Source organism: Neoarthrinium moseri (assembly GCF_022829205.1).
Source record: "Neoarthrinium moseri strain CBS 164.80 chromosome Unknown scaffold12_Wmoseri_CBS_16480, whole genome shotgun sequence".
Taxonomy (NCBI): domain Eukaryota; kingdom Fungi; phylum Ascomycota; class Sordariomycetes; order Amphisphaeriales; family Apiosporaceae; genus Neoarthrinium; species Neoarthrinium moseri.
The window spans coordinates 267613-295424 of record NW_026055126.1 but is presented as its reverse complement, the minus strand read 5'-3'; the positions used below and the strand labels follow the sequence as shown (position 1 = coordinate 295424).

The window sequence follows — 27812 nt, the reverse complement described above, 5'->3', positions numbered from 1 at the left end:
AAAGTCAGACTGGTATAATATAATTTATGTCACGGCTATTTATAAGCATGTTGGGAAATCAGATATTCGCTATATTCGATCATCAGTGTCCCCTGCGGGTTACAGCTTTGTTTCAATACCGCTACTACACTTTTTCACACTTCCACTCATGCTCCAACCTTGACTTCAGCAGGCGGTGCGACTTTCTCAGTCTCCTGTCCAGCGTCTGTGTTACGGGCCATTAACGGCTGTGAGGGATCATAACCTACGGACTTGACGATGCCAAGCCCTTTGGTACGGCCCTCTCTGAAGAGCAGCCGGTCGCCTTCGACCAGGTACTCGGGACGCGCAGTGAAACGGAATGCCACTGTTGCACGATCGCCAGTACGGATGAACGGCCTGTCGATATCAATGATGGCACAAGTCTGCGCGACAGGACCGACGTGCAGCACTATGAAGACATTAGTTCCAACAGCCTCATATATTCCTCTGAGCTCCTGTACTTACTGGCCTGATATTTTGTTTTGATAGTGGTGGCGTGGGACAAAATGAGAACTTCAGCGACAAACTCCCTGGTCACCTTTGGTGGCGGTTGCCCTTCAACCTTCGGCAATACGACCATGCCTTTCCGCACGTCTTTGCGCCGCACTTTTCTCAGCGCGAAACTAGCAGACTGACCAGCCGAGGCAGCAGGTACGTCTATTCGTTTTCTCTGGATTGATCGGACATTGGTGGCAACGAAATTCCCGTTGCTGTCCGGGCCGATCCACACGTTGTCTCCCGCATGTATGACTCCTGACTTGATGATGCCACTAACAACAGTGCCGACGAAAGGGACGGAGAAGGTGTCATTGACGGAGAACTCAAAGTCGGCACCCGCGTCGTAGCGGCCGTGATGCGGGAGGATATTCAAGAATGTCCGCACCAAGTCTAGATTCTCGCCAGTGACGTTGGAGACTTGGAAGATTGGGCAAATCCTCTGGCTGACGAACTGAGTCGCCGTGTTGATGCATTCTTCTCTGTCGCGGATGAAGATGGGAATTTTGCGAGCTCCTGGCGATTTGAGGATTTTGGTGATCTGCTGAATGGTCTGCTCCAAAATGTTGGGCGGGCAGATGTCAATTTTTGTGATGACGACCATGACCGGGACGTTCAAAGCAAGGGCAATGCCCAGGTGCTCTTTACTCATTCCGATGAGGCCATTGTTGGCAGCTACCATGAGCAGACAGTAGTTTGGGCTGCTGGAGAGCAACCCGAAGACAGTAGTCCGCAGGTATTTCTCATGTCCCGCCAGGTCGGTGAAGGTGATTACTTTGGCACTACGCTTGCCAATCTCCTCCCAGGACAGTTTGCGACCGGGGGTATCAGATGTGATGACTTTCCCCATGGTGTCAAACCCCATGATCTCCATTCCGACGGAGCTGGTTCGGCCGGTCTCAACTTCATGTTTGTGACGGAACAGGTTGACTCGAGCTTTTCCTCGTCCATCATCCAGGTCACCCTTGACAAGGACACCAAGCATGGAACTTTTTCCAGCGTCGACGTTGCCAACGACGGCTATTCGGGTCTCGATGACACTCTCTGCCGTCGGTGGAGCTTGTCGTATCAGCACTTTGCCACTGCAGTCCTGATCTTTATCCTTCCCAGTGGCAACTGACGCGGCCTCGACCTCGCCGCCGATATTCTTGGTCAGCAGAACATCGCAGTCAGCTCGCAGTGACTTGGCTGCTGCTTTTAACCGGGTCAGGGCCTTCTCCCAGTCTGGTTTCGTCAGGTGCATGGAGTCGCCACTGTTCTCGAACCCGACATCGAACACGGCCTCGCCGTGGCCCTCGCGCAAGCGGTCCTCCACCACGTGAACCAGTTTAGTCATATTATCGTCATCCTCGGCCAGGAAGAGGTCGCGAAGCGGGACCTCGGGCTCCGAGTCCTCGAGATTTAGGGAATCGAGAATGTCCAGCTCCTCGTGGTGCTCCACGGCTGGGGCCTCGGAGCCGACGGGCTTGGAGCTAGGATATCGCAGGGCCTGCTGCTTCTCGACGAAGTCGGCAAAATCGCTTAGCGCAGCCTCGCCTTTCCGCCGCTCGTGCGGCAGCTGTTTCATTGTTTTGCTCATGTTGATTGGTGTATTCGATAAATCATTGGGATTGTTGATTGGGTATCGGAAGAGGGCGCCGCCAGGTGTAATGCGCCCAAGACGGGTCTGTCGGTTCGCCCAGGGCTTCGGGAGTTATCGATGTCGTCGCAGCAGCTATCGCAATCAATGTCTCGACAGAGTCCAGGACACGGAGAACTCAACCGACGATTGAGGTTCTACCTCGTTGATGGGACGTTCCGCTGTCGACAACGCACAGAATACTCGCACTCCAGATCAGTGGGCGGGTTGCACTCTGACGGTTTGCTGATGAGGACACCGTCGCAAGGGGATGACGTCGTGGGATCTCGGCGACTAGACGGCTGGATGGATGCGCGCGAAGTTGAGATCGGTAGATTGCGAACGTTGGGGCTTGTTTCTCGGATGCGCGTGACTGAACCGATGTTGTATATATATATGTTCCTCTTCAAGGGATAGGCGCGTCGTCCTAGATGTATGAGCAATGGCTATGGCCTCGAGACCATCGAGTCATAGATGTTCAGCTTTACGTTTCGGCTGGCTGTGAGTAACCCGGGGTGAGGTATCGAATGACTGTTCCCCCTGCGCCCCGCCGGCGCCCCATGGACTCACTTAGCCCCCTAGAGGTTGCCCACACCGAGTTAACTTTCAGAGCGGCGCCGACCCCGCAAGGCTGTTATCGATAAAGCTGAGGTCCCCCAGCCTGCCCAGGGCCCAGAGCCACATGTCGGGGGCCCCGTCCTGGCAATCCGTCGAACGCCTCCCGTCCCCGCCCGTCCGCCACCAGATTCCAAACACCAACGTCGTCTGGCCATTCTGCCCTGCGCCCCAGGTTTGCTAACTTTGGACGAGGTTCAAGACCAGATGCAATGATCCACACAGCCGTTCAGGACACAATGCCCTCCAGCGACCCAGGTCTTACACATCTCCTTCTCCCCCGATGGCTTTCGACTGGTAGCAATCCTACCTTCTTGACTTTTTGTATTGGAGAACGGCGCTAACCACGGTTCGCATATAAAATCCCCAGGACCTAACTTGCATGTGTGCCATGTCATGTTGGTGTAATTCCTACGTCGTCTTTATCTTTGACACTCCCATCCAAGCCAGTTCAAGAGATTCGGCTCAATGGATCGATGATTTAGGCATCAAATTTTCCCTCAGATGTTGATGGGCATTGATTTCAGTATTTCAGTACTTCAGTACTTTCGATTGGGTATTGCAGCAGCTTACACCTTCACCATCCTGTCTTGGGCCTTTTCGTAGAAGTCAGATGGCGGTACGCTACTGAGAAACCAGCATAGACCGTGTCTCAACCGTGCCGGACGCTCGGCTTCCCATCGCGTAGGCAACAATTCCAATTTGGGCTTACTATAAGCTGCCAGGTGCAGAGCGTATAGCGCACCACGATCGCCATCTCGGATACTTGGTCGGCACAACATCCCGCCGTCCGTGGTCAGAGCCAAAATATCGGACGGTCGGAGCGATCCACCCAAGCATATACGTACAGCAGAGAGCCCACCATCCTGTGCATAACGCTAAGGATCGGAATTGGGGATCATAGACTGAATCCCGCTGGCGTCACTGTCGCTTGGTCGTGGCCATGCCCCAACGTAAGAGCAGTGAGGGTTTAGTGTACGAGGTGGTTCAAATCAAGACCGGCAGGAGGCTACACTTGTGGAACGTGCACATTGTCCTAACTACAAAGCAGTTAGTGATAATTATCCGTGGGGTTGAAGGGCCAATTGGCCGCCGCACAATTACCACAGCATGTTGCCGACAAGACCCTCCGATCGCATCGTCCGTGTTTTATGCCAAGATTTCGGCTCCTATGGCGTCCGGCACTGACTTTGTGCAACAGACGCTTAGCGTACCATCCATTCTGCCCTGCTAGCGTGACATCACGAGCCCTTCGATTCGACAGGCCACTCCTACCATCCTTGTCGTGAATCTTCAGCACGTCCCGCAGGTCCCACGCGGAGTGGCGGCCCAGGGTTGCTGAAGAATGTCTCCGGCATTCAAATCTCCGTCTGACGCCGTCGTAACTCGTTAGCCACTCATCATTGAGCGTACAGACGGAAGCGAATCCCTCTGGCCTCTCACCTAGGGTATATATATTGCATGAACACGCCGGCACAGGTCCCCTAGTGCGCCGCTTGTGACCTATGAACCTTGGTTGCGACCTCTGCATCCATCCTCATCCTCCTCCATCTTCAACCCAAGTCCTCACATTACTGAAACGTTGCCCACCATGGCGCCCCTCCACGTAGGAGATATCGGGCTGGTCAATCTCAGCCTCATAGCTGCAGTATCGGTAGGCCAACCATCTCACACATAAAGTTTGGCGGCACAGTCAGACCAATCACAGGCTGCTAACGCATCCCAAAAGGGTATCTTTTACATCGCTTACAAAGTGGTCTACAATGTACTATTCCACCCTCTCCGTTCTTTCCCGGGGCCTATCTCCCACCGCATCTCAAACGTCCCGCGCGCCATCCAGATGATGCGAGGGCACCTCCCTTTCCATGTTGCAGATCTGCATCGAGAGTACGGCCCTGTGGTGCGGATCGCGCCTGACGAGCTCGCATTTTCGGATCCCCAGGCATGGAAGGACATCTACGGCCACCGCGCTCCTGGACAGGAGGAGTTCGCAAAGCACAAGGGCTTCTACCGTCCTTTCGATGCGATGCCGACGTCCATCATCTCAGATCCCCGTGAAGAACACAGCGCCGTCCGTCGGCAGCTAGCTCATGGTTTCAGCGATCGCAGCATGAGGGGACAAGAGCCTATCATCGGCGAGTATGTCGACTTGCTGGTCCAAAGGCTCCATGCCAACGCTGAAGGGGGAAAGAAGGCCGTCAATATGCGCGAATGGCTGAACTGGACAACCTTTGACATCATCGGCGACCTTGGCTTCGGCAGTTCATTTGGCATGCTGGCGAGTAGTGATTACCACCCCTGGGTCAAATTGATCGTTCAGACGGTCAAGCAGAGTGGCCAACTGCAAGCTCTCATCAACGTTGGCCTTCGACCAGTCGTGCAATTCCTCAGCCGCAACGGTTTCTTGAAGTCCCGTGACGAGCATCGTGCGCTTGTCAGGAACAAGCTCTCGCAAAGGATCGAAATGGGCGCAGAGCGACCCGACCTGATCGAAGGCCTGATTGCTACCCACAAGAAAGATGAAAAGGTCAGTAACACGGCTGCGAACTCAGTCTTCGAGCTAACATGTCCCCAGGCAATGCCTTTCCCCAAGCTAGCTATCAATGCCGGAACGCTCATTGTCGCTGGGTCCGAGACCACAGCCACTCTCCTCAGTGGCGCCATCTACCTCCTCACGGCCTATCCCGAGACCCTGAGCAAGCTAACCCACGAAGTAAGATCGTCTTTTTCTGATGACAAGGAGATCACACTTTTCTCGGTCGCCAACTTGCACTATATGCTAGCATGTATCAACGAGTCGTTCCGCCGCTATCCCCCAGTGGCCTTCGGTATGCCAAGACAGGTACCCAAAGGTGGTGCACAGGTGGCAGGGCACTTCATCCCAGAGGATACTGTCACCGCTGTGTGGCAATACGCAGCCAACCACGACCCTAACAACTGGAAAGATCCGATGGGCTTCCACCCGGAGCGGTTTATGGGAGACCCGGGATTCAAGACAGACAAGTTGGATGCCCTGCAGCCGTTCAGTGTTGGGCCAAGAAATTGCATCGGCCGGAAGTCAGTCTCTCCCCATCGCCTTATGGATCATGAGCAACCCTGCTAACATCTTACAGCTTGGCGTACGCCGAGATGCGACTGATCTTGGCCAAAATCATATACAACTTCGATCTGACGTTGGCCGACGAAAGTCGAAACTGGCTTGAGGGGCAGAAGGCATACATCTTGTGGGAGAAGCCAGCCCTGGACGTATACCTAACCCCTGCTGTGCATTCATGAGACTTTTCCACTGCATTCGTTACGGTTTGGCGCATGGCGCTGGGGAGATACGAGAATGAATGGACAGATTGCGTCGGTTCATGGTGCTTACTCTACTCATCTACTTCATTGGACATAGCATTGGAATTTGGGCTGTATTTGAGTGTAAACTTTCCATCCAATTCAAATTGGAATAGACGTACATATCAACGATCTTTAGTGCATACGACATATCATTGTGGCGCTGCAGTGATTCAATGGGCCCAGTGTCAAGAATTCTCCAATTTGTAATCGATCCGTGAACATACAACCCGTTTAAACGATAGAGTGTGTATAGATACCGATGTATCTGAAATCAAAACAACCTCGGATTAGTATTCAGAAGGCATGACTGATAGTCTGCCTCCATCGTTCACCAGGACCAAACCATTGCAGTACGCCCCGGCCCTGCTCGCGAGGTAAAGCACGGTCCCGCCCATTTCCTCCTCGCCGCCGAACCGTCGGCTGGGGATGAACATTGGGTGATCCCAGGGCTCCTGCGCGGGATCTCGGGATTGGATGAGGCCCGATGCCAGTTCCGAGGGGTATACTTCAAAGCCTGTCAGCGAGCGCTCGCAATGCGCCATAGTTCTTGGTACTTACGCCCAGGAGCCAAGGCATTGACTCTGATACTATACTTGGCAAGACTCGTACTTGCATGTTTGGACAGATGCGCGATTGCAGCTTTGCTGCCGGAGTAGGCCGGTGCAGACGGGATTGCTCGACTGTACGACGATATGCTGGCGGTGACAATAATCTGACTCTGGATGGAGGGCACGTCGCTGCCTTGCTTTAGTGGCGCTCCAAAGCCACCCTTCAGCGCGTTCTGGTTTCCAGCGTCCAAGAGCTCGAGGAAAGCAAGCATAGTGAAGTATGCGCCTGTCACGTTGACGTGGAACGTGTTGGTGAACTCGTCCATGGTCACGTCCTCGAACATCGTCTTGCGAACCTCCTTGATAGACAAGGTAGGGTTGAAACGCTTCTCAGGCCCCACGACGCCCGAGTTGGCGATCAGGAGATTGACATATCCTACATCCTTCGCGATAGTGTCGACGGCAGATTGGAGGGAGTCCTTGGATGTGACGTCGCATTCCACCGGGGCGAGACTCGGGTGCTCGGCGGCCACAGACTCGAGGAGCTCCCTCCGCCGACCGAGTATGTAGACTTTCTTGGCCCCGGCTCCAGCCAATGCTCTGGCCATCATCAGGCCTATCCCGCTGCCGCCGCCCGTGACGGCGGCTACCATGCCGTCAACACGAAACAAGCTCGTCGAATCCATGGCGTATACGCAACAATTTCAATGTCGGAGAAAGTTAAGCAAGGGACAAAGAAGTAAGTTCATGCGAATGCGAACGAAGCGTCTCCCAGATACTTAAAGGCAACATTAGAATGTGAGACTGGCAGCAAGCCTGTGCTGTGTAAGTGCTAACCCCGCAACCTCCGTGGCGTCGCGGACCCTCAAGGTGGGAAGTCCGCGGCCGCCCATCAAGATCAGGTATCTTAACAATTGTCGTGCGGGCGTACTAGAAAACCGGACACAGCGACATCAGCTAGACGCCACATCAAATTTGTATGTGTCCGGTTTCCTGGTACGTCTGCAGCTTGCTTACACTACAGTAACACGATGGTCTCCATTTATGAAGTCGAAGGTTTGACACCTACGTCGGCGTGCATTGGGAATATGCAGCCACTATCTTGATGAAATTACATATATAGCGAACGGCGGGACAACCAATGCCAATGGAATAATAAGTCTAAACACCACTCATAAAAAGCCAGTCCGTGGGCTTTTCATTGTCATATTTGCACGTGCCATGTATTGGCCGTGAGCGTACGGCTGTCCGAACCTGCAGTCTTGTTATTCGAAAGAAACCATTGCCTGCCGTGTAGGAGTTTCAGTCGAATGCATCAGGCGTATGTACCCCTGCATGAGTTAGCGGAGATAACCCGCATCTAAAACCGCAGAGAGCGAGTACAAAGATCACCAAAGAAAGGGGCACCTGGATGAGCTTTGTTCCACGATTTCAAAGGAATAGGAGATATCAAAGGGGCGAAAGTTGTGACGTCAGGTCGGGAGATAATTCTTGTCTTTTTCATTTGGTTTGATCTACGATATTTATCCAGAGTCTCACCTTGGTCTAATTGCAAGCACAGGGAAAATTCATCACGTGCGCTGTGTTGCTGATCCAACCCATTTCCCCATTGCTTATCGATGCCGATGATGAGATTGTGTCCGGTCTCGCGACTCTCGTCGCCTCGAGCTGGTCCCGGAGTTGCCTCGTGTTTGTGACTGGCTCAGTGCTCGGAACATGCCCCCAACTGCATCCACGACACCCCTCAAGCTTGGACGGCGGCTACGACGGCCGCGAGGCCCATCTGACGGAGAGCCTGGGGAGGAAGTCGGACTATCTAGGTGCTCACGAAAACGAGACGACGAGGTCGGTGGGCGTGATCCTGGGCCGTACCTGGGCGAAACGTGACCTGAGGTGGCCGACGACGAGCTTCTCGATGAGGCTGAACCGAGCGCGTCCGTTGCGTTGCGATACCCCGTAGGCATATCGGCAGGCATAGTGATGCGATGCGCGAAAAAGTTTGCGTTGTACTTCAGCTCCTCGTTGAGCGATGACTTCTCTATGAGTTCGCTGAATGCATCCCAGACGTTGACGTACTCGGAGGGGCCCCTTTGCGGTAGCATCAGTTGCAGGGCAGCACTGGTTGCCTGCGACCGGGACGGCTCGGGGAGCATGTCAAGGATCTGCACCAGCCTCTGCCAGTCGCTCGGACCCGTCGGCGTCTCTGGAGTGTAATGAGCTGGTCGTCGTGAGCCAGAAGTGCCGCGCGATGAGCGTTCACGTGTAACAGATCCAGATTGAGAGTTGCTTCGTGAGTCTTGTCCAGCAGAAGGGGGACCACGAACAACGGTCACGCCATGGCTCTGGGCGCCGCGTCGCGTCCGAGATAAATCCAAAGGCGGCGGTCGAGGACGAGAGTGTGATCGAGATGACGGAAGGGGACGATCAGGGGCATGAGGGCCACGGATGTCGACGGGCGGGTAGCCCGTGTCGGCAGCCCTTGACCGAAAGCTCGCTGGATTGTGAGCGTCGCGGCGGGGATCCCGAGGCATCATCGCCGCATTGCCTGAGGACTGAGGTCCGCGGCTCTGTGACCTGCCAGCCAGGCGCAAGGGTGCAACGGCGCCCTGGCCAGGAGCGGCAGGTCGAGATTCAGAAGGGCGACGAATTGCATTTCTGCGAGAAAGCTCTGCCGTTCCCGACCGAAACGGATCAGAAAGCTGTGGGCGATGGCCCTGACTTCTCGAACCACGGCGAGAGGTGTTGGGCTCCAGAGCCCCCGACATATGAGATGGCACCGACTGTGGGTGCATCGAGAACCTGTCCAATTGGTTAGCCACATCTTCCACAACAGCCTGGTACGAACTGATGCTTGGCCGTCGCTCGACGCGGACTGGCTGGGCCGGAGCATTAGTCTGCGTCGGGGAGACCGGGTCTTCACCATAAACATCAAGACTGCGACGATGTCCAGGGACAGGAGTGGTGGGTCGGCGCTGGCCAGACTGGGAAGGGCGACGTGATGACATACTGGCGAATATGGTCGAATGCGCCGGTGTGTCCGGATGGCCCGTCTTGTCTGTCGAGACATATTCGTCAGCCGATTAAGCTGAGCCAATATATATATGCCAGCCAAGAGACAAACACCTGACACAGGTTATACAAGACAGGGCCCTTGTATCGTAACACTAAGGCTTTCTTAGCCGGGCTTGAAACTTACATAACGCGTCCTCAAAGAAAGCAACAAAGAAGATGTATGTGCTATAATTAGCTCTCGATATATTTCTATCAGCAGATCAGGTATATAAAGACCATGTAACAGTAGTCAGTCATCACGAAATTGAAGACATGATTGGTCATTGGCAATGATTAGTTTTAGTCTATTGCGGTAGTGTAATGCAGTATTCTGTGTCTAGTCCGTAAGCTTCTCGTCGATAGCTTCGTCCTGTTCGTCTCAGGTCCTTTTCCGTCTATAGCAATGCTCCAAGTCTCCCGCTTGGCGCTGATGAAGCGTCCAAATGCAATTTTCTCGATGACATTTGTCAGAGGGGGGTATCATGTTAAATCAGGTTGTATCTCGCCGACAAAGAAGACTGTTCGTTAGGCGTTTTCGAAATCATCCAAAACTCGCTGAAATCAAAATCTGAGTCCAAAAAGCAAGACAACATAGCAGCTGTCAAAAGGCTTCGCTAGTAGCCCGTCGCTCTCATTCCAGGTCGCTGATCCCGTCTACTTCCTCGTAGGGGATTTCGCAGAGGTATGAGGGTGGGCTGGGTGGTACGTCCTGGTAGATAGGGGGTGCCTCGTTATCCCAGCTGACTCCCAAGCCACCTCGCTCTGTCACAACTGTGCCGAAGTGCATTCTCAGAATCCGCGCCACGCCTGTGGGTGTGACGTGCTTCGGTTGGTTGATAGGTGCATACTCTTGAGCTACCACCATCTCAACCACCAATTGATGGGTAACCTCGGTGCCGTCGTTGCTCTTCATGTCGCAGACTGCCTTGTTACCCGGGTTGACTTGATACTCGAGCTCCATCTCAACGTTGCCGTTGGGAGTGTAGTCAGACTTCCACCCGCTGCTGAGATCACCAGACCCAATGGTACGGGCCTCGGTTCGCTTCAAGCCCTTGTTTGCTGACTCACCGGTCTCAGTCTTGGGACAGTGCTTCTTGCATGCCGGGGAGACGGTGTTGAGGTGCTCCTCAATCTTCCAGGATAGGCGCTTGAGCTTCCAGTACTCAACTGTCTTGACATCGGGGTTGGACTTGACAATACCCTCGAGTCGCAGCTCGAGCTTGTTGCTTCCGATGGGGTGGATGACGTTGGGGTAGTGCACGGAAGCGGTGATGTTAGTCGGCGGGAAAATGCGAACAGAGTGGTGTGGCATTTCGGGGACCGTCAAGGCCCGCTTCACGTTGATAGTCTTTGAAAGCTTGAGAAGCGGCCCAGTCTTGGGCTTGACCTCCGCTGTAAAGTCATAGCGGACCGTGACAACGGAGTTGTCGGTCGATGCAGGAAGGTGGCCCTCCAACAGAGTCGAAAAGGGGAATTCGTGGAGACCTGTTTACGCATGTTAGCATCATTCTCTTCCCCTGGACCAGTGGGCCGAACATGTACTTACGCTTTGTCAGGGCGGTAGGCTCGGCAAGGAACTTCCAGCTCTTCAACTCGGTCACCTGGTTGGCGCAGTCGTGGCAGTGATCCTTGTAAGGACGCTTGCGGATGACGTGAATATTCAAGCGGGCCTCGAAGCTCTCGACCTCGAAAGGGGCTTCTCTGACCGCCAGTTGCAACTGACCCGAGACTAATGCACCGGTGCTGTTCTCCGTGTCGCCGTACATAACCGCGGGCGGCGACTCGATTTTCCAGTCTAGCGATGCATTGGGGTGCTGATGCGCCTGGTCTTTCGACTTGTGGCCGCCGAGGTGCAATCCGGGAAAACTCAGTCGATGGTGGTGGATACCATCCTTCTCTTTTGCCGTTTCCGGCATCCTGACAGGCGGCGCAGCGTGGCCGGCCTGGGTCGGGGCTTGCTCCTCGCCCTCGTCGTCGACGGACGAGGCGTACGAGACGGTTCGCGTCGAGCCTGGCCTCGGCGTGCCGGCTGGCGATCTGGAGTTGGGGCTTCTGCGGCGCTGGACTTGTGCCTTGATGTTGTTGATGCTGTCGTTCGACGAGCGGAAGAAGCTCGCAACCCTGTGTGGCATTTTATATTGTGGAATGCCCCAGCGAGAGCCGAGTTGGGTTGCGGCGATTCGCTGTTCGGATTTGGCTAATGCGACCGCCGACTAGGGTTAATGACCAGAATCCGGGGATGGCGCCACCAAGAACCGGGTCCTGCAGCCCCAAGGTCTGCTGATGAGTTGTTGTGGGTGCCCCGTCGCCGTCGTGTGATGCAATCACAGAAAACCCTATTGCAATTCCCGATGCTTTGTCCGGTGAGAGATTGCGAGGTTGCCGGAGGTCGTATGAGAGGCTCGTCTCTGGGGGTTTTGCAAATCCGCTGGGAGCGTGTGAGTGTTGCTGCCGATAGACAGTTTGCGTGTAAGTCGTCAGGATAAGTGGGCTGTGTTGGAGACGAGGTATAGTGCAGAGTTGACGTCAACCCAGGGTGGGCTTCGTTCTCGTCGATAGAATTGCTCCGTATAGGAGGGGCGACAGTAGTATCAGTGTTCTTCGTTTGCGTCGTGTGTAAGTGGTGACAGCGGAGCAGCAAAGCAGCGTTCTGTGGAGGACAGTGGCTTGACTAAGAGCTCAACCTCGGAGAGTCAACAAAGGCGATTTCACGAGATTCAGTCCAAGAGGTCCCATAGATGTGTCAGCGGGGACGAGGTCCAATATGTAATATACCTTTTTTTCCCACAATACCATGTGCCTCGTCGCGTCATGCTTTACACGGCCTTTCCATCAGGTAATTATGTGTCATGGGTTCAGAGCTTCCCGCGTGCTAATGGAGGGCCGGCCAGGGGTCGGTGCAGAGCCTTTCAGTGTGTCACGGGGCGATCCAGCGGTCAATAGGGCGCCCTAGGACAACCTTGGTAGCTGCAGCCCGCCGACCTTGACGGCCGGTCACACGCTAGAATCGCCGTCACAACTCGCGTTACCCTGAAGGCCCGACTATGCCCAGATCGTACCTTGACTTACAACATGTGCAGCACAATGCCGTCCTCGAGCGGAAGGCCATCCTGGCCACTCACAGCTCCCATCGCAGCAGCGTTCTCGGTTGCGGCGCAACACTTGCTGGAAATAAATTCCGCCTGTACGAACTTCCACGCTGTCTGCTTCCAACGGGGGCCGACCGGACTGGCCTATACTTTTTCGGCGTCTAGTTGGGCGAAGCTCCGAATTCGAGATTGGACCCCCCTTCACAATCTGACCAGTTGGTTCCAGGCGAGCGCTAGAAGCAGGACTCATCATAAGACGTGCTTTGAGCCGCAATGCAAGCCGATACCTACCCATTGCGTTGCAATCGTTTGGGTCACATCCGACTTGCAATTATTAGCTGCCCCAAGCGTAGGCGCCCAATTTCTAGTTCTGGACCGTAGCAGATGGGCCGCTTCCTCTAGCCAGATCGCATGTCCGCCTCACCACCTCACCGCAACAAAGATATTGATCCTGTACATGCGATTCTGACTTTGGTGAGTCGAACCCAAACGGTCTTTTGCTCGGTGCCTGAAGGCGATATGCGCTCTGCCGCTGCAACATGCCGCACAATGGCAAGATATGGTACGAGTATCAACCAGCTGTTACTCGAGATTTACTCGATAAGATCCACCAACGAAACTCCCGAAAGCTACACATGTCTCAAGCAGGACCTTCCGCGGGCCGCGTGCACCGTCACACTAGCCGATACTACTGCGTATGCTGCGGGCAAACGAGAGAATCTTCTCAGGAGCTCCCCGAACCCACCAGATGCCACCAGCCCTCCGTTCTGTCGATCTGACTCGTGCCTGAAAATCGATCTTGACTGGCGGGTAACAGAGTCCCTGCGCCAGTGGACCCTGTTCCTGTTACCAATGGAGGGGCGATCGAGTCAGCTGCTAAAATAGAATTTTCCAAACCTATTTTTTTCTTCCCTGCCCTGCGGCGGCTAGAAACTTGGAAGGCCGTTGTTTACCGTCCATGACTCCACATAAGCAAGAAGAAAAAATCACGAAACAAAGCCCGGGCATGAAGCAAGTGGGTCGTCCAACTACTCATCTCAGAATTTTCCTGACGCTATCGTCAATCGTTCTGGCGCAATGCATTGCAGTATACGGAATGGCCTGCCGAGCTTGCAAGTTGGCCGTCATGGTGGCGGCGTGTGTTTTCTTGGAAAGGTCAATCTCGAGATTCCCTCGCATTGAACTAGAGTTTACCGGATTGACCAGTTGGCATACATATACGCCCTTGAGCCCCCCATTCCTTATAAATCGTAGCCGAAGACACATAAACTAGTTCTCTAACTTCCAAGCTCCCCAACTTTTAGCTGGCTTTCTGATTGCCCCAGGATCTATCAGCAGCTCCGCAACAGCTGGGCTGAGGCATGAATCATCAACGGACTTTGACGACAACTGGGATTTGAAGCCTTCCCCACGTCACTCGGACACAGGTCTGAAGATGCCAGCCCTATGGCTTCGTGCCCAGGCGCTTAGCTAATCTCAGTCCTTGTGGTCGATCTCATGATCGCCAGACCGGCAGGTTCCGCATGTGGTCTCCGCGGAGTAGGTATTCCCAAACTTCGCTAGAAGACGTACGAGTGCTTCACATACTGCCAACAAGCGATCTCCTCGTCACACGTTCTATGGCGGCCTAGTTGACTTGCATGGTATTCTTCGTCATGACGTGCTCGGATTGCGAAACCATGCTTGGGTTGATCATCGCCTGGGCAAAGTGCTGCCTCATGAACGATTTGTCTGGTGCCCAACATGTGTCACCGAGCTGTGGCTACTACCGGTAGTGACTGCTATGGACTGGGATGGGCTTCGCCCAAGCGGCGGCGAGCATCGGTGGTTGTGCAACTCGTCGACGCCTCTAGACTGCCCAGCCTGAGTTCCCCCGCCATTTCCCCAGATCTTCGTTGCATCACCAGGCTAAGTTGCCCCCGCTCAGCCCGACGGGGTAGCAAGAGGGTGATGTTGTATGAAGCATCTCCAGTTCTCCGGACGTAGAAGACTTGAAGCTATCATGGCTTGTGACTTCCAGCCATATCAATAGTTTGTACGACACATTGCAGTACTTCTGGCTTGTGCCCGAAGAGCTCTGGTCAGTCAGACATCGTCACTCTTTGGGCTTGCCTAGTCCAATTTCGGCGTTTCCATTAGGCAATATCAATTCTGTGGGTAGACCCATCTCCGCCAAACCAGGCTTGGTACAGCAGGATCGCAACTCGGGAGGTTTCTATCAGGTGATTGTGTCACAAATCGATGCTGGCTCGTCGGATGTCAAAGAGGACACGCAGTCAATGGCCATCATGGCATCATGCACGGCCGTGATCGTGTAACCAACGCGACCACTGCAGGGTCAGGATGCCAAGGCCGATGTAGGAGATTCTGGTCATGGCCGCCGACCTCGTCGATGAGCAATAGAGGCTCTTCGAAAAGCACGTGTAACATCTCAATGGCGTGATTCATCTGGAAGCGTGCAGGAACTCGGGTTGTGTCGCCGATCCTGGTCACTAGTCCCAACCCAGGCGGTTTCTCAGCCGGCCGGCTCTCTTCGGGATGCATCCCGGTGCACGGCAACGGACCCGGCCGACGATCAATGTAAGGCAGCCAGGGCAGCTTTGGGAACAGCTGTCTGACCGTCTCGGCGTCTCGGCTCATCTACGTAAAGCTTGGGTAATCCGACGGTCTAGAATCTTGCGCGAGGAGCCCCGAGGATGACAACGTGCCTGGAAGCAGTCGCAACAGGGATCGTAGCGCATCGCTTGACTTTGGGTTGTGGAGATTTCTGGAACGACAAGAACCCATTCTTAGCTAATGGTTCGCTTGGACTAGACCCTTGAGGCAAGATCTGTTGCTGTGTTGCTTGGTTACCTGTTTCGACCTGAAGCCATCGTGAAAATTTTCTGGCACCTGGGCGGCCACTGGTACGTGGTTTGTGCCCGCCCACAATTACCAAGTTCTGGGTTTCTCACGGTTGCATCGTCAAGGGATTTGTGATGCCGGCACTGCACTTTTTGCCCAAGTCGAAAAGTCCAGATCACGATTGTCAATGGACATCCTTGTGCGCCTATCGGCAAGTGTTGTGTTACGTGCACCGAGAGGGCCTGCGATGCAGCCTGTTTGCTCGGGAATCCACCGTCGCAGCTTGATACAGCTTGATATCCACACGAAATGGCAGAGGAGCAGTGTCTAAGATACGAGTTAGTTTTGTTTGGGAAACAAACCTGCCAAGTCTCTAAGATATTCGCTCGTCTGTGGCTGTATAGACGTTGACTGGCCCTGGAGAAGTCATACGAGGTAAAATACTATGCGGATGTAATTTCACGGTCACAGATCAATATGCTGTGTGTGTATGAACCCGAGTTTCCAGCTAGCCAGCCTGTAGTACCATACGTGACTCGCACCAAAAAGAAGGGTCCTCACAAATTTGACTCCGTCGTCGTACACGCTTCACCCGGCACTCGTTGACCTCAACCCGACCAACAAAGAATCGCGAAAAAAGAAGACCATGTACTCCAGTGTCTGGAGTGCATCGGGAATTGAGCCCGATGCGGGGGTCGAACCCGCAGCCTTGAGATTAAGAGTCTCACGCTCTACCGATTGAGCTAACCAGGCCGATTGGTGGTAATCCAACCGGGCAGACCAGATGGTGCTGCTGTTATTGGGACGAGGGGGCGTATTGGGGTCCATGAGGTGTGCAGGGTGGATCGACAAATGGGGCTCGGCCAGCCGGGATGAACGGCCTGGTTGGCAGGCAGTGAGTGGCCCGATGGAGCCGATGGAGCAGAGTTTGCAGGTCGGATGGAAATGTATGTGGCGTGGCCCAAGCTTGCATTGGTTGGCCAACTTCGCGTGAGGCAGCCTTGGCAGGGGTCGACAGATACAGGTGGATGCAGCGCGAACATGACCTGAAGGGCAGCGCGAACCTGATCCGAAGTAGTGTAGCCTTGAGCAGTGAAAGGCATCGTGTGTACACAGCTGAGCAAACTCGGATGGATAGGATGTGGGTAATCGAGAAGCCAAGAGGCGTGGCCGACGTAGTTTGGTGCGCGATCCGCGGTGACCTGGGACACGTTAGCCACAGGCCCAGGGTCTCCTGCTGCACTCGTCTTGAGCATGAAGTTTGGTGAGGCCAGGTTAGGTCCATTGGTCTGCTGCGTGTCGAGATACTAGCAATATAGAATCTGTGGGCTCTAGACAACGGGTGCATAGTGGAGGCCCTTGGAGGACTGGCGCTTTGGTGATGGGGGCATGGCAAGGCCCATAGCAGAGTCTCAGCCCCGGGCACGTAGACCGGTATTGTGGCTTCCAAAGCGGACCTTCTGCTGTGTCGTGTCGTGGTAACACCGCTCAAGCCAGTGCCGGTCCCTGTCCAGCCAAATGTTGATAATGCAGTTGACGTAGCCGTTATAATTGGTGATATAATACGAGAGGCGCGTCCCTTGATCACAGCGCGTTTCCTGTGTCATTTATTTTCGACTCTTCCCCGTCGCGCTGCAGTCCACTCGCAGTGTTTTGGCGAAGGCGTATGGGAATCATTCTACCGCGTGGTGCTCTTGCGAAGGGACTTTCATTCCGTTGGTAAATGACCGCGAAATCGGAGGTATGAGGATTGAGGAGTCGATGTGGCCAAAGACCGCGATACGGTCTCCCGTCGACGTATTGCATGGCATATAAGGTGAATTTGGTCATTTCTCGGCACGAAGCAAGACTTCCGCCCGGTTTTCATTTTTATTGCTGTCGGTCCTAGAAGCCGAAAGCGCGTCGCAAGGCAACCGCGCTCTTCCCTTTATCACTCATCTAGCACGGAGGACGGAGCGACAGGCACTTGGTTCACACGACATCAATGAGCGCAAGCACTACCCGCCTAGATAAAAGCAAAATCAGACGACTCCAAAAATATATTGAGATAATTCCTTTGAACGTGCGCGTGGTCAAAATTAGTTGAGGAATTCTGGGGGCCAATGAAATGCGGGTGATAGAGGATGTACAACGAGCTAGACTTATGGTCGACGGCGCACTGCACGTTTGTAATGGGGATTTATTCAAGCGAGCACTGCTCTTGGTTGCGGGACCAAGAGATGAAATATCAGCAGGAGGCAGAATAGTTCCATGCGGTAGAGCAGGTACAATGGCCGTGTGGCCAGATGCGGAATCACGACGGCACACGCCAGTGTTCCGAGCCCACGTCTTCCAAGTTTTTTCCGGGCCTTGGTTCCACGATATCTTGTATTTCGACTGTATTCTTGGTGTTTGCGCATGGCTTCCAGCCTCGAGTCGTGTTGCCACCGCAGTTGAAGGCAGCTCATATGTGTAACACATTTTTCAGTACTTTGTGCCATCTATCCCCACTGGATCTCATTATTTGGATAAGACACATAGCTACATGCTTGAAAACTCGGCAGGATTTGCAGTCTTTGGTGGTGTGGCGATTCTCTGCGTGAACCATACGTGCACGTCAATGGACCATTTTATGGCGTATACAGAAAATCTGGAAATTCTACCAAGATACATCTACACTTTGCAATATGGAGTGCCGTCTTGGCATCAGGGTTAGTCCAGGGGTATGTCGATGTTAACACACCTTGATGAATGTAAAAGTATCAAGGCTTGACGAATTTTATGAATCGCCCTGCCATCACTCTACAGTAATTCGATGCTTCAAAGCTGGAGCTGCAAGCAGACACTATTACTCACAGGCTATGTGTAGTGAGTGAACTCGAAACTTTCTGGTCCCGATCTTCTAGGAAATTAAGTGGTTATACCTGGACCACGGTTGTATGGCTGTGGAATGCAAGATAGCAAATAACTCATAGTGGGCTTATAGTCTCAGTAGATATTATTGTAATAGTTGTCCTCATTGCGGAAATACTATGGATAGAAGAAATCCGATGAGCCGTTGAGTTAGTCCTCGTGTTGAACTTTCTACAACCAGTCCGCATAGTATACATGGCCACCCCTGGATTCCTATTCATATGGACCTCGAAGTGAATACCAAGCACCATGACATAGTTGATTTCGATCGTTTCCGTCTAACCTAGATACGAAAAAGGTAAACACCGCGTGGTCAGCTTCACCAGGCGGCATTACATCCCGATCAGCTCTGCCTCGGGGTGCCAAGGGCTTCCTGCGAACGGGGCCTCGGGTCTCATGACAACCCCGAGCCGAGATCAAAAACGTCCCTTCGGCCACGGAACTAGATCTCCAGATTCGCAAATGCCGATCTGGGAGCGAGCGGGCGGCGCGAGGCTGTTTAGCCGGGTTTTTTTGTCGCCCTGGGATCCGCCCACCTATTTTGCCGGTGGAGGTTGCCTCCCATAGAGACCCCAGGGACGGGAGACGGAAAAATTAATTGCAACACAGGCACTCACGGACGCAAGAGAATTCAGAGGCTCATGATTCCACAGAATAAACGAGATATGCTGGAGCGGCCGCTCCTTTCAGGGGTCGGCCGCAGTTATAGCTGCGCCAACCCTCGTGGCCCAGAATAGGGGCGCATCGAGAAGGGGAAAATCACCTGGTATTCATATATAAGGCAGTGCATGCGACGACTGACCAAGAACGCGCCCAGGTATAGAGACTCTAATCATCTCTAAAATACCGAACCACCCTACGAGCCGCCCATCATGCTCAGCATCGCCCCCCTCCTAGCCCTCGCCAGCACAGTCGCGGCGCACGGCTACGTGTCGTCGCCGCCGGCGCGAGAGGCCGGCAACGCGGCGGTGGCCGCCTGCGGCAAGAGCGTGGTCAACGACATCAAGCGGGACAACACGTCGCACGTCGAGGGCCTGCCGGAGCTGGCGGCCAAGGACAGCGGGTACAACGCGGCGCTGTGCAACCTGTGGCTGTGCCGGGGCCTGCAATTTGCCGACAACGCGGCCAACGTGCAGAAGTGGACGGCGGGCCAGTCCGTCAACGTCAAGGTCCGGCTGACGATCCCGCACACGGGCAACGCCAACGTCTCGGTCGTCGACACCAAGACCAACAAGATCATCGGCAAGCCGCTGGTGAGTTGGGACAAGGGCTACGCCGACGAGAAGGCCTTCTATGCCAAGACGACCCCGAAGGACCAGATCGACTTTAACGTGACGATCCCCAGCGACCTGGGAAGTCAGTGTGCGAGTGCAGGAGCTTGTGTAAGTCTCTCAATCTATTTTGACTTGGCCGGTTGAGGATCATTGGTCTGACAAAGGTCAAGGTTCTACAATGGTGGTGGTATGGGACTGGAGCAAAGCAGAGTTACGAGTCATGTGTTGATTTCACTGTGGCGGCTCCATGATAACTCGATGAGACCGACGTCGACGCTGTTGAAGATGGCTGGGTGGCAATGGATTATGGCTGTCACAGGAAGTTTAGGCTACGCTGTTGATTTATCCATAGTTGAGTCGAGATCATCATGAGCTGTGTGTGCTATTGATGCATCGACCCAATTCGATGCTTTTTAGACCAATGCCGTTCTTACCGACCCTCAAAAGAACTAGCACAAAGGTCAATCCAACGCCCGCGTGTTGCCCTTAGTTGAATGATAGAAGGAGACATCGTGCCAAGAGTCTGTTCTGGGCCCGATTTGGCTCATTCCGGATTGCAGAGCCCGGGCTATCCTATCGACAGCCAACTCAAATCCTGGAAATTCACATCTGCGTTAACACGTCTGGGACACACAATTCCACGCTTTCCTCCATCACAGCGACGCCATCAGCCACTTCCAGGGGATCGCCATGAAATCTGCCCTCCTGTCTCTCTTCTTCCATCATGGTCGTAGTTTTATCATGGAAGAAAGCATCCTCGTCTGTTGTGGGCGATGGGAGCGGCGTTCCACAAGCGCGGATGTAGGCAGCCTGGTTGAAGGGGAGGATCAAGCCAACATCGTGTGCGTCAACCGGTTCGTAAGGGGAGTCAGGACTCATAGTAGGCAAGGGCTGGGCGTTATCCACACTTCCGATGACTGGCACCACCGCGGATGCGGCACTGCAATCGGAGCCGGCAAGTTCAGCTTCTTCCTCGAGGCGAGCCATATCCACAATCTGCTCATCTATCACGTCCAAGATGCTCCATATTGAAGAAGGCGAAGAAGTCGCAGTGGCAGACTCTTGGATAGAAGGTCTCGGCTACACATGAATCAGATTTCTGTAAGCCAGCCGAGGGCTGGAATGGTACTCACCAAAGGCACAGGCCGGTAGCCGATGTTCTTCACAATGTTCGCATCGCCAACAGGCCGCTCCCCGTGCAAATGGAAACCGAAACCAGTCGCTGCTGTAGGAGGGATATCGCCTTTGGCGATTCCATCGAGACTGAGGTAGCTTCGAAGTTCACATGTAGGCCGGCAGCTGTGACAACACTTGAATTGACATTCCTCTTCTTCATCTGGGACCCACGGTTTCTTGGGCGCAGCAAATCCCGGGGGCGGGGTAATCTTCTTCGCAGAATTGGAAGAAGGTATGTAATAAGGCCGCTTCACTGCGGAAACCGCCTCTTGCTCTTTGACCAGGATATGTTGCAGCTGAAAAATTGGTCAGTGATGAGTAACGAGCATGTGGCCAAGGCACCTTGCATTATCTCTCTGCTCCAAGATGGTGGCAATCTGATCTGGGGTGTAGGATTGCATCTCCTCAGCGTTGATCTCCTTGAGGAAGCTGAAGGGGCTGGATCTCACGGCTGGACCTCGCGGTGCCGGCTTGACTTGCTCCGTGAAAGCAAGGCCGATCTGGTCAAAGTTCACCTGAAATTTAGTCAGTCCAAGAAGTCCGGGGGGCCGCCGTTGAGCATCTTTACCGGAAGACCCTTCTCTATCGCGGACTCGATCAAAGTCTCCCTGTCCTGAGTGCATCGATACAGCCAACCCTATCGGCCTGTTCGGCGACACATGGCACAGACGAAGTTTGGTTCGAACAGGCGCGTCACCGTTAAATGCGTACAGGTCGGACTCCAGGACTGCGGCCTGTAGGCTGTCAAGAGCGTTTGAGGAGCCGGCACGACGTGCTTGGCACGCGCTGAATGAGTTGTCGGATTGGTGGTATCCATCGTAGACGACGCAACGTGTGCGAAAGGGGAAAGAAGTCATGCACGATGTCGATGCTGCTTAAGCCTGGACCTTTAGTGATTCTGTGGCATTGTCCAGATAGATGCCTGGTGAGGACCCAAGAACTGTGGCCGAGTTCTTGTAGCCACGAGGACGGCCTGGAACACCTTGGTGAGCAACAAAATGTGATCTACCGGTATCCAACGTGTGGTCCCAGGCAACCTGGCAGCGGGGTGATGTTGTGTTGCAGCTTGAAGCCACCGCTCGGGGTGGCCTGGTAACGATATCTTGACCTCGTGTCTCAGATAAGATACCAATGCAATGGGCATCAGTCATCAAGCCTGCATCACGGCAGCAGCAGCGCGATCAGGCAAGATGCATTTCAAGGTGAAAGTACTTCAGTATTTTCGCTGGGACACGTGGGTGTACTCTGTCTGCTATGCACAACCCGCATGCATTGGCAGGGGCGAGGTGGGATTGCATTGCAGTGCCGTCTTATAGGAAAGAGCCGCCTGGACCTGCTCTGTTCAGCAATCAAGGTTGAGCCTCAGGCTTCGAGTCTACATAGTGACTACAGACCGTCGGCCTTTGCCTACCTCGTGTACATATGTGAGGACAATTACATAGGTGAGGACTTTCAATTGTATGTTTGACCTGGGTTTGTGTGGCAGCATACACATCCTCAAAGGAAACCTCAGATTAGATCCTCCCTTCCATTGGATTGCTTCTTCCTCCTCAAGGCACGGCACATATGCGCAGATGCATGGACAACATTTGCCCTGCATCCAATGGCAAGCAGTTCTGTTGTACCGTGGATGTGTTTCGTGGTCGCGAGCCAGGCATGCATGCACTTCAAGGAACGTCGACCATGATTTGGAGAAAGATTCGGTAAAGCCCAAGCCAGTCTAATCCCAAGTCCAAGCCTCCACAGACGATGAGGCCCAGTCAGCCCAGCCAGGCCCGTCGGCGTGCATGAGTGCATCACTGAACAATGCGTCCCGCCGCGCTGCTTAAAGAGTCTGGCTCTTTTCCTCTGGAGACGCCAGGGATCTTCGCAGCTCTGCCGAATGTGGGATGAGTTGTCGTGCTCCAATCCAGCGGAAGAACGATTCGTCGACGCCCGTCTGGCGCGGACGCGGCCAATCAGCTGTGATGATGCCCGCCTGGCCCGGTCATTGTCCCCAGCAACAGGCGACTGTCGTGCAGCAACGCGGGCCTTTCCTGGGCAGGCTGGGCGAGCTAAATACCTGGCTGGCTGGCTGCTGGCTGGCTGGCTGGTTGGCAACCTGGGCACGCTACCGCCATTTGGTGATCCTGGTCGCGACAACCGCAAGGCGACGGGCAGAACGGGGACCCCCAGACAGACCCCCAAGCCGGATGAAGGAGAGAAGTGGGCGCGAAAGACCAACCTCGCTCATCTCCAATCCAGCCTTCTCCATCTCCCTCCAGGTCCACGGCCCACGGTCCAGGTACTGGTCGCGTCACCACTCATTGACCTGACAGACTTGGATTGTCAGAAGAGAAGCAAGAGACGCCACCTCTGCATTTGCGGTTGAGATACGACTCGTACTCGTGCCTCCCTAACTCCGTAAGTTGAAAGACATCCTCCATCCGATCCGCTCCACTTTCTTTCGGCTGCTGCAGGAAGCTTTGGGCATCGCCAGGGGTCGGCAACGCAGCTAAGCTGCCTCGGCTTCAATTGGCCAAACATAAACAAACCACTTCGCCATTGGCCTCTGCGCCTGCGCTGAGTCCCGCCCAAGTCCAACCTCGCCATCTAACCACCAGTGACAGTGACCGCCTCGCAAACAATCCCACGATCTTGCCCTCCCCAGCGCCGACTGTCCGTTGTTGTCTGCCAGGTGATCCTCGCGACTAGTGTCATTTCCCCCCTCTGCCTGAGCTGAGCGTCCAACATCCCAACATGTCGCTCAAGATCGAGCGGGACACGGTCCGCAAGGGCACCGAGTCCCTCGCCAGCGCTGCTCGCGATGGCCATCTGCCCGGCACCAGCGGCAAGCATCCCATCGCTGAGAAGCTCGGCACCGCCATCACCGGAGGCAAGACGAATGCCGGCACCAAGGGCTACTTGATGGTGCGTTTACACTGCCCGGCCCCCCGTTGACTATAGGCCGAACCCCGCTGACCCCGGACCGTCGTCCGCCAGGCCTACATCAAGCAGCTCGAAGAGAACCCGCTCCGCACCAAGATGCTCACATCCGGCACCCTCGCCGGTCTCCAGGAGTTCCTCGCATCATGGCTCGCAAAGGACCGCAACAAGCACGGCAACTACTTCACGTCGCGAGTCCCCAAGATGGCCGCGTACGGCGCCCTGATCAGTGCGCCCCTGGGCCACTTCTTGATCTGGTGCCTGCAGAAGGCCTTCAAGAATAGGACGAGTCTGCGCGCCAAGATCCTCCAGATCCTCGTTAGCAACCTGATCATCGCCCCCATCCAGAACTCGGTGTATCTCGTCGCCATGGCCCTCATCGCCGGTGCCCGTACGTACCACCAAGTCCGCGCCACCGTCCGTGTTGGTTTCATGAAGGTCATGAAGGTATCATGGGTCACGTCTCCCATCTGCCTCGCCTTTGCGCAGCAGTTCCTGCCCGAGCAGACCTGGGTGCCATTCTTCAACGTGGTCGCCTTCATCATTGGCACCTACATCAACACCATGACCAAGAAGAAGAGGCTTGCTGCTCTCCGCAAGAAGCACTTTGGCGACGGCCGCGACGGCCGTACATCGGGCTCCCTGGGCGGACGTCCCGAGGACTACCCCGGTCCCATGGGCCCAAACCCACCTTACTAAACTATACGACGTAACGCTTATGGACGATGTGCTTTTTGCAACAACTTTGGCTGTAGGTCTTGCGGCTCGCCTCGCGGTAAAGGGGCTAGCCGTTCCTTTGGACGTGGAGATGCTCGGCGAGTCGAATTGTACCAGGCTCGGCGGCAAATTTGGGAAATTGGGCGGTGTTTTCAAAGGGGATATTATACCTGGGAACATGGACGCTTGTATAATCGTGCTAAATCTTTTTCCGTGCCTCGGACCTCTCACCCTGAAATGTAGATAGTGTAGGAAATGCGGATCTTTCATACCCAAAATATGCGGGCCATCGAACAAATGTTGATATGTGACAGTCGTATGTTCTCCGCGGAGCCCATCAGAGACATCGATTCCAATCGTCCCATAGCCTGGACCAAGAGCAATGTGGAATTTACAGTACTTCAAGCTGCGCATTGCAACCGCTATCATCACCTCAAGACACCTCCCCCAGAGCAATTCAGTTTCGACCCTAGCGATGATTCAAACAGCAGGTCACGCGGTGTTGCAAGAGAAGAAAACTTGTGGTATCATGGTAAATCCGTCAAGTCGGACGTATACAGGAAGAAGCGGCGAGTAGGGCATGCTTCATCCGTACCAGATCGACCTACAGTCCCTTTGACTGGAGGTTGTGATGACAAGAGGTCAAACTTGCGATCGTACTGGAGCTCCAAAACAAGGATGATGGTGTCTCTTAAACCCCCTAATCCGGACCAGCTCCGAATTTTCTAGGAAGCCGTCGTCGTTGGACTGTACAGTGTAGCCTGCCTCGCCTGTGCGGTCCAACACCGGACCAGTGAATGTACACGTAAAAGGGGTGCGGTGTGTGGCAACGGTGTGTCCCTACAATTAAGGATAACACTTCAGGGACCTTACTAAGACCCTATTCATCTCCATTGACGCGGGTCAGATACTCCATATCAAGGTAAGAACATAACGAGTCGCAGCAGTCTCTTGCTGGCGATAATTAAGTAAAGATGTAACCTGAACCTTGAATATAAATAAAAGAAATCTGCAAGCCCTGTATCAGTCAAAAGCAACCCGCATATCCAAACGCTTAACCCTCCTGTTCTAACCATGAGTATTTCGGAGATTTGAAGAATTCTTTCCTGTACAGTATCGACTTCTGTGTTTTCAAACCCTGTTTCAAGAATGGAGATGACAATGGTCTATCAAGGCTGAATACACAAGCTTCTGCCACCAAGTGAAGTTGCCGGATTCAAATATCCGTTTGCCAACTTGAAAGAAATATGACAGGGAGGCATGGTTAAGGTCGAAACTGCCCCAACCCAAAGTCTAAACGGAATCAAACGTGCATCTGGCCAACAGGCAGTTGGAAAATATATTCTGCTGCTGAATGTGGACCACAAAGGGTGATCAAACCACGCCACTCCCGGTTGCGCAGAGAAGTATTCGTTAAATCCACGAGAGAGTGAGAAATGACGGATAGTGCGAACGGCTAAGAGTAATTATTTGAGAGATTCCATTCATATTTCTACCTTTGACCGATGGATACCATCAACGATTCTTTAGTACTGGTGTAAACTAACCACTACCGTTGCCCCTTCGTTCTGTTGCTCAAGATCTTGGTCCCAACTCAACACATGACTGGTTTCCTAAGAGCATTGAAAGGAACATCGTAAACGGAGAGGCGAGCAAGCACGGATGAATTCCCCACCACCGTGCTTTTTCTTACACATAGTGTAGCCGAAAGCTTCCAAGCATAATAAGCAGTCACGGACACCATCCGGCAATTCAGGGGTTTCAAAGCGATAACAAAGACTACGGCCTCACATTGGCGTGAAAGATAGTAGAGTGTAGAGCTGACGGCGGCAGATATAGTTCCTACCCCTGGATCAAATATAGACAGTGTTGGACAGTCTATGAGCTTGATAGAAAGTCTCGCCCCTTGTGTTACCTGACTAACCCAAGATTCGAAGCATGCCTTAAAACACATCCTTCAGTCTGATGCGATGCCAGCTTCCACTGCCTTGTTCCAGTTGGACCGTTCTAGACGTGCAACTTCTCGTCATACAATTTTGTATTTAGGCATTGCCTGCCTCGGTAATTACGCATGATGCAGCACTCCTCAGCATGTCAAAAGTTTTTTCGAGGCCACTCGGAATGATTCCGATGGAGCTCAACTGGCAGCAGCCAAGGTGCATACAGAGATTAGAACCGACGTGTCACTAGGTTGAAAATAAGGCTCAATGCATTAGAGTAACATAACATGTACCGAACAACATGTCACTGGGCCTGCGCAGTGGAAAGGCGTGCGGTTCGAAGATCGAAAGTATGGCTGTGCGTGTAGAATGATTGGTCAATCGGGGAATTGACTTTGATCCAAGATTAGGCCGAGATTTCTGGTAATACGATCATAAATGTACTACTGCAGCCATCTCTGGGATTCATGGGATGTAACGCTGGGGCATTTGTAGAAAAATCCCTATTGGGGCGCTGATCATGGTGCCCATGACCGTGGAACCGACTTTCTGAGGGTTTGACCGGGTCCTACAGAGTCACTCGCAGCTCCGGACCTCGGGAGTGGTGGATACAGCCGTTGGCGGGATAGTTACCTGGATGAGCCTTTGAACGGCTGGGCGAACTACGATGGACAACGCAGATACAAGGGGCGGCAGCCTTCCAAAAACGACCATTGCTCGGTCATGAGATTTCCTGCACAAGCGCGGAAATTGAAGCCGGGCTTGTTGCGGCGTTCGGTTCCTGAGAATGACTTTGACATATGCAGGCAGTAGTGCCCCTTTGGGAAGTTGAGCATCACCGTGGCGACTGCGCCGTTGACAAACACGGGGTTGTTAACCTCTATAGGTGAGCGCTCTGATGCCTGTCCGGTCCCGATTGAAAGGCGCCGCCGAAATGGCGGCTGACGCAGCGCGAGAGGGCAAATTGGCTTATTTTATGCCATTATGCGAGTCCCACGATGGCCATCCACAGGGCGGCCATAGCACGTGTGGGCTGCGCGTGGCTGCACGCCAACGGGGCTTTAGATTGTCAGCTGCAGGGCACGGATCGATTGGCTCAGCGCATTACGGGTGGTGGTCGATGATGCCATCGAGCATCGCAGTTCGGGCCTCCTCATCGGTTCCATACCATGGTAGTAGAGGGCGGCCATGTTCGATGCCGGAGATTTTCACATGGGCTGTGCTCGCCGGTCAAGTCAGGCACTCGCCATTACGAAGAACAGAACTGC

General features: G+C 53.9%; 8 protein-coding genes across 8 annotated transcripts; 3 read left to right on the top strand and 5 right to left on the bottom strand.

The window, feature by feature from the left end:
- Nucleotides 1-146: 146 nt before the first annotated feature.
- Nucleotides 147-2095, bottom strand: JN550_004448 (uncharacterized protein; the record flags this gene model as incomplete). Its single annotated transcript, XM_049315964.1, has 2 exons — nucleotides 147-430; nucleotides 487-2095. The coding sequence occupies 2 exons, from the start codon at nucleotides 2093-2095 to the stop codon at nucleotides 147-149; spliced, it is 1893 nt and encodes a 630-aa protein (XP_049173520.1).
- A 2245-nt stretch (nucleotides 2096-4340) lies between these two features.
- On the top strand, nucleotides 4341-6025 carry JN550_004447 (uncharacterized protein; the record flags this gene model as incomplete). The annotated part of the gene is made up of 4 exons (XM_049315963.1): nucleotides 4341-4403; nucleotides 4479-5276; nucleotides 5325-5806; nucleotides 5863-6025. The coding sequence occupies 4 exons, from the start codon at nucleotides 4341-4343 to the stop codon at nucleotides 6023-6025; spliced, it is 1506 nt and encodes a 501-aa protein (XP_049173519.1).
- Nucleotides 6026-6375: 350 nt separating this feature from the next.
- Nucleotides 6376-7322, bottom strand: JN550_004446 (uncharacterized protein; the record flags this gene model as incomplete). Its single annotated transcript, XM_049315962.1, has 2 exons — nucleotides 6376-6593; nucleotides 6647-7322. The coding sequence occupies 2 exons, from the start codon at nucleotides 7320-7322 to the stop codon at nucleotides 6376-6378; spliced, it is 894 nt and encodes a 297-aa protein (XP_049173518.1).
- A 927-nt stretch (nucleotides 7323-8249) lies between these two features.
- On the bottom strand, nucleotides 8250-9641 carry JN550_004445 (uncharacterized protein; the record flags this gene model as incomplete). The annotated part of the gene is made up of 1 exon (XM_049315961.1): nucleotides 8250-9641. The coding sequence occupies one exon, from the start codon at nucleotides 9639-9641 to the stop codon at nucleotides 8250-8252; it is 1392 nt and encodes a 463-aa protein (XP_049173517.1).
- A 677-nt stretch (nucleotides 9642-10318) lies between these two features.
- Nucleotides 10319-11819, bottom strand: JN550_004444 (uncharacterized protein; the record flags this gene model as incomplete). The annotated part of the gene is made up of 2 exons (XM_049315960.1): nucleotides 10319-11172; nucleotides 11234-11819. 2 exons carry the CDS (start codon nucleotides 11817-11819, stop codon nucleotides 10319-10321), a joined length of 1440 nt encoding a protein of 479 aa, XP_049173516.1.
- A 7565-nt stretch (nucleotides 11820-19384) lies between these two features.
- Nucleotides 19385-20037, top strand: JN550_004443 (uncharacterized protein; the record flags this gene model as incomplete). The annotated part of the gene is made up of 2 exons (XM_049315959.1): nucleotides 19385-19894; nucleotides 19957-20037. 2 exons carry the CDS (start codon nucleotides 19385-19387, stop codon nucleotides 20035-20037), a joined length of 591 nt encoding a protein of 196 aa, XP_049173515.1.
- Nucleotides 20038-20389: 352 nt separating this feature from the next.
- JN550_004442 (uncharacterized protein) lies at nucleotides 20390-21819 on the bottom strand (the record flags this gene model as incomplete). Its single annotated transcript, XM_049315958.1, has 3 exons — nucleotides 20390-20866; nucleotides 20920-21085; nucleotides 21305-21819. The coding sequence occupies 3 exons, from the start codon at nucleotides 21817-21819 to the stop codon at nucleotides 20390-20392; spliced, it is 1158 nt and encodes a 385-aa protein (XP_049173514.1).
- Nucleotides 21820-23701: 1882 nt separating this feature from the next.
- JN550_004441 (uncharacterized protein) lies at nucleotides 23702-24586 on the top strand (the record flags this gene model as incomplete). Its single annotated transcript, XM_049315957.1, has 2 exons — nucleotides 23702-23872; nucleotides 23945-24586. The coding sequence occupies 2 exons, from the start codon at nucleotides 23702-23704 to the stop codon at nucleotides 24584-24586; spliced, it is 813 nt and encodes a 270-aa protein (XP_049173513.1).
- Nucleotides 24587-27812: the final 3226 nt, after the last annotated feature.